The sequence below is a fragment of the Mixophyes fleayi genome, chromosome 3, assembly GCF_038048845.1.
Source record: "Mixophyes fleayi isolate aMixFle1 chromosome 3, aMixFle1.hap1, whole genome shotgun sequence".
In the NCBI taxonomy this organism is placed as follows: Eukaryota; Metazoa; Chordata; class Amphibia; order Anura; family Limnodynastidae; genus Mixophyes; species Mixophyes fleayi.
The window spans coordinates 66,678,294-66,684,293 of NC_134404.1; the positions used below are offsets into that span (position 1 = coordinate 66,678,294).

At 39.5% G+C, this 6,000-nt stretch overlaps 1 protein-coding gene across 1 annotated transcript in view; it reads right to left on the reverse strand.

Annotated features, from left to right (window-relative positions):
• Positions 1 to 2,864, reverse strand: part of RASA2 (RAS p21 protein activator 2) — a 72,604-nt gene extending 69,740 nt beyond the window's left edge. The window contains exon 1 of the mRNA XM_075201618.1: positions 2,690 to 2,864. Coding sequence (XP_075057719.1) covers positions 2,690 to 2,783 — 94 coding nt within the window. The 5' untranslated portion in view covers positions 2,784 to 2,864. The remainder of the gene's footprint in view (positions 1 to 2,689) is intronic.
• Positions 2,865 to 6,000: the final 3,136 nt, after the last annotated feature.

Below are 6,000 nucleotides of genomic sequence, written 5' to 3' on the forward strand. Positions count from 1 at the left end.
CCCTTCACACTGATTTGTTCACAATACTACCATAGGAGCGCTTCCATTCAATATCCAATGGCCCCTGGAGCCAACAGACAAGCTTAGCCTGCAGTCAATGATGATACACCAATTGTATCTTGATGTATTGACACTAAGGTGCTGCTGACAAAAATCAATACATTGTGCACTTTGTGGCCAAATACGACAAAAAGACATTTATTAAAACAGAGCACAGCAGAAAATCTACCACCACTTTTTATTTAAAGGTGGTCCTTTACCCTGAATGCCATTTAAAGAAATGTCAAAGAGCTTCCATAGTTTAGTCGCTTTTTTTCTGTTTAAAGACCACCTGCCTACACCAGGTCTGCCACCAATATTAACTGTACACACTTTTGATGTTCAAAAATAAATGCAAAAATGTTTCAAATGTTGCACCTTTTTTAAAAATGATGCAAACTCAGAAATGAGGAGTCCCGCAAAAGCCACACGGTTTAGGACAGACAAGTTTTGACGTAAAAGAAAATGACACAAGTCCTAGTGAAGAAAATAATAAGGCGCATCTTGTAATAAAAATAGATGTCAGCACCATCAATTCAGGCAAACCGATGGGTAAAAGGAATAAAACAAAAAAATTTGTATTCTTTTTATCGATCACTGTTACTGAATTGATGGAGCCGGAGATCTGTATGTGAAATAGTGGATTGTCATACTTAACAGACAAACCATTTATCATCATATATGCGGTGCACAATTATCTTATTTCCCAATAAGGTTATAAATCAATAGTATTGCACTAGAAGTCACTTGTATCCTTTTATATTTCCACAGAATTTATGTCACCCTGGGTGAACAAACCACGTTTTCTCTATTGAAAATGTATTAATGTCTTGTTTTGTTACCTTAAGTTAGTTTTAGTGTAAAATTCCCCATCAAGCTTCTTTAAAAATAAATGGATCAAAATGCATGTTCCTCAGGATAGTCTCAGACTATACAGTGAGAAACTTGGGCTTCTGAGAGTATCAATTCCAACAGAGAATGTTTTAAGTAACTCAATCAGCACTACTATGTGCATTTGCGCAAACATGCAACTGGCGAAGGCGTTATGTGATCACTATCTGTAAGAGAGACATTACAAGACGATGGAAGATTACATCTTCACTTAAATATCCTATTGTGCAGACCTTTCCTGAAAATGCATATACCATGTTTTAGATGCATGCGAGAGAAATGCATTGTTCAGCCCTGACAGCAACATATTGCCAATAAGCAGACCATGTAATAATATAATTTTAAGTATGGTTTAAAGCACTCACTATTGCATAGTATGTGGATAAATTTCAAAAGCTTCAAACACAATACACTACATTTTGTATATATGGGATCTGGTCTGTGGTATCTTGCACAATAAAATTATATATTGAATAAACACACACACACACACACACACACACACACACACACATTATGCGCTGCATAATACGCTGCTGTAGCATAAATGTTATTCATATCTAAAACAGCAATCTGCAAAATCATGTCTTAACCAATCCAAAAAGCCCCCAAAAATGGAAATCCAGCATTGGATTGCAACATTTTTGAAACTACAGTAATGTAATATAATATTTTTTATATATATATATATATATATATATATATATATATATATATATATATATATATATATATATATATATATATATACACACACACACACACACACACACACATACACAACCAATTATGCAAAGTTAACAAAAAACCAAACCCAAATGAAGTACATGTAAAATAAGATTTACCAATCAAAAAGTATTTAGTCAGAGTCCACAGACTTTTTTTTGTGAAGCTCATGTGTAAATTTTACATTTATGATTTTCATGCTCATTACTCCATCATATAAACTTGTAAATAATTTGACAGACAGCTCTATAAAAATTTCATTAAATGGAGCAATAAAGCATAATAAGAAAATCCAGCTCTATGTCAAACGTATGCACCCGCCAAAGTGATCCAACATTATATTTACACCAACAATAGCTCTGTCATTTTGACAAAGTAATGCCATATAATAAAGCCTCACTTTAACAATACTAGTCTGACAAGCCATAAATACTACTATAAGAAAAAGTATACAGTGTGTGTACAAGGTAAAAGCACAGATCCCCTCCTACACTCTATTAAATGACAAAAAGAAAAAAACTACTTTAGAAAGCACATTGTTAAAAAACAATAATAAACAGTGTAGTACAGTGTAGTGTATGTATAGGTCTGTGTGTATGTGTGGAAATACATACATTCATCAAGATTTAAGTAACCGGTTTATAATTGACTTTTATGATTATTAATTATTGTCTTTTACTTGGGAGGCACCACAAGGGTCCCTCAGCTCCACAGGAGTTACATACAGCAAAATAACATAAATACATAATAAATAACATAAATACAAACATAATAACAAAGTGACATAAATACAAGCAACAAATAATGTATGAAAATGCACCATTGATATGTACTTTTTCAGATAACACAATAAACAAAGTTACACCAGTAAAGTCTTATTAATAGAGATGGCATTCATACCCGACACATAAACATACCTAACAATACTACTCCACTTAATATAACCACACGGTTAGTGTCCAAGGCGGCGGCAAGAGAGCATTACATGGATGTAAACTGAGGTTAGGTTACTGGCAGAAAGATAAATACTTACATATCTTCACTCTCAGGCTCTGCAGGACGCGCATGGGGGCCGCGGGCGCATCCCCGGCCTCTCCTCTCCCTCCTGCCCGCTGCTCCCCTGCCATCTCTGGCGGCAGCGGCAGAGTCTCTGCCCGTGCTCTTCCGCCACGCGAACTATTTTAACAGGCAGTATGACAAGAGAGGTAACTCTGGCGCGGAGGGATATGGAAGAGCTGCCCCGAGCCTTCTCACACTACAATGGATACGTCTCTGCCGGGGGCGGGGCTACGGTTACAGAGATAAGTCGGTGCATGGGCACAGTTCTGGCTGTGATGGTCATTTAACTGTACTGAGGCCTCACATACAGCATGCAGCTCCGTGCCAGGTTTATACCTCCTTGGTGTAGAGCTAGATACTATTGTAAAAAATATACTGATAGTGTTGGTGACTAAGATATGTAAGAAGAAATTATACTCACCACAGACAGACACCTCAAAATATGATAAAATATTTAATTGACAGCAATCCCTGCCAAAATGGCACTTAACCTTTTTTTGTGTTACATTGGTTTTGCTGGTAATAACTTTTTATTATTACTTTATCTCAGCAAAATATTATTACATGGTTACAGGGGAAAAAATACTTAACCCATCCTTTAGCTACTTCATGCTTACCTACTCACCCGGGTTGTCAGAGAGATTCACTAGTTTCGGGGAGTCCTATCAGACTCCCAGAAGATTTGTGCCATCTTTTCCCAGCCCTCCACTTCCATAATTGCAGCTTGGGCGGGGTCCTGGTGACAAGATCTTGGCGCCATGACCCCACTTACACTTACACTTGCCACTTGACTCCCCTTCCAGAGTTTAAAAGTTAGCAAGTATGAGCTATTTTGATTCAACCCATTAAACAGTCCCCTTATTTTATTTTGTAACTTGTGCAATCTTTGCAGGGATACCAAGTATGTCAATGTAGATTTAGAACAGAGATGGGCAACAGGCCGCCCGCCCGCCGTGCTTTCACCTGTGGTCAGACTTCTTACTGCTTTATTATTACTAAATCTCTGCTTTATGTTCCACCAAATTATCTCATAGCCCTAGCTGTTATTAAGAAAGTGAGCGGGGAGAGTGAGCCGTGTTTTAGGAAGAGTGGAGGTCTGAGACTCTGTTTGCCTTAATGGGGGTTCTAAAGGGCATATGGTGTAGCTTTGGTTAGTAGGCACTCTGAGAGTTTTTTTGGTGTGAGTGCATAGGGTGTCTTTTTGATTAAATATATTGCTTTAGCTTATTACTGAGATTAAGGGAAATGTGGGGCCCTTTTGCAGGTTAGAGAGCACTTGAAGCGGATCATGTTGACCTTCACTGGTTTACAGTATGTTTTGTGTAAAGTTAGTGTGTCTGTTTTTTATTTTTATTTTACTTCTTTTTAGTTTATCAACTTTTTTGAACATCTATTTTTTTTTGTATAGCATGTAAGCACATGTTGTAATGTAGTGCCACTGTGAAAGAGATGACCTGGATCTCACTTGACCTAGAGTACATTTCTCATGCAGGAAACACCAGTGATCATGTCCCTATGTTTCCTGCCTGTCACCATGGCACCATTATGACACATGGTTATAGGAATATATGTGGTTTCGCCCTTCCAGTGAATTAGGTAGAGGTTTTTTTAAAGTGAGCTGGAAGCTGTGAGAATCTCTGTCAGTTGACATATAATCTACATCTTGACCACTTAAGTGGCGGACAGACACCGACATAGATTATACAATGGTGGCACTTGACGGGCTAAAGTCTCATGACTGTGACCAATTTTGGTGCCATAGCAAAAGTCAATAACTCAGTGGTGGATTATCTGGCAGACTCGTTGCAGGAGCGGATCTAAATTTTGTTTTGGAGGGGGACGATTTAGTCCCCACCCCCTTTTTTACTTCTATGAGTAGTGGACACTGTGTGCAGGTCCGTGTTGGGAGAGACGGGCAGGCAAAGTATGCTGCCCGGCAGCTCTGATTGTGTTTATTACACAATCAAGCGGCCGGGCAGGATTGCCTGTCTGCCCTCATCCGTGGATCCGCGACTGACCCATTTTCTCTGGCATCCACCCAGACATCTGCTATGGAGACAAGAGTGTTAGAAGAACAGATTTAAAACTCTCCTGCCAGCAATGAAAAGAGAATGAAATGTTACCCAGATGTTGGTGGCTTAGTATCTTCCAATTGGTGATGATCCAGGAAATCAGACCACCTTGATTCTAATAGTTGGGTGGATAACCCTAGCCAAATTGCAATGTTTCGCTAGGAGATACAAGGTACATGCAAACATGGGGCCTGATTCATTAAGTAAATTAAAGCAAAAAAAGGAGTAACTTTCCCCCATTCAAGGGGGAGATAAATTTAACATGTCGGGACAGATTTATAGTTGGGGAAGGGCATGTCCTAGATCAACTTTAAATTGCATAGTAAAAATAGACCTATTAGGAATTTGTGTGCTACATGAAAAAACAGCCAGTATTTAACTTATTAATAATAAACTAATTTGCACGTCTTGCATTGTAACATAGTTTGTCAAGGAGAACATTTACTCCTTTTTTTTGCCTTACTTTCGTTAATGAATCAGGGCCATGATGTGTATCATGTATATATACTAGGAGATTACAAAATAGCAGCTTAGTCACAGTGGCCCCCGGAGGCAGCCAAAAGCATGTTGTTATGATCACGGGAGAATATATTATCAGTCAGGGTTAGCACAGGCCTTCCCAAGGCTCGGAGTCTAACAAACCGCCCCGGTATTTACCAAGAACCGCCACAAGGTGAGATGGATTTTGCTGCCGGGAGTTCGTAAGTCGAGAGAGGCCCTTAGGTTAGCCTACTGATGTGATAGAAGAAAGATGGAAGGTCGTGGCAGGACACAGAGTGCAGAGTGGATTGAAAACAAGCTAAAGGTAGCTAATGGTGTGGTGCAGGGGAGAAACTGAAGCCATAATTAGATCGGATTAGCCGAGGTCTGGTATACATGAGTAGCATGGTACAAAGGATAAGCCGAAGCCGTAGTCAGGTGGGGTTATCAGAGGTCTGGTACACAGGGGTAGTGCAGTACAAGGAGTCCAGGACCAGAGTCAGGCAAGCCAGAAGTCATACAAAGGGAAACAAACAAATACACAGAGGAAGGATACAACAGGAGCCAGACGCAGGGGCAGAAAACCAATTGCTCTGGCACAGGCTAAGTGTCAGAGCCATTCTAATATAAGAAAGCAGAATTCAAATTCCCCGCCTACACTTACATGACCGCAGCGAGCCATGCCAGATGTTGTCAGTGCAGGTGGTATCGATCAGGAGCTCGAACATGGAGC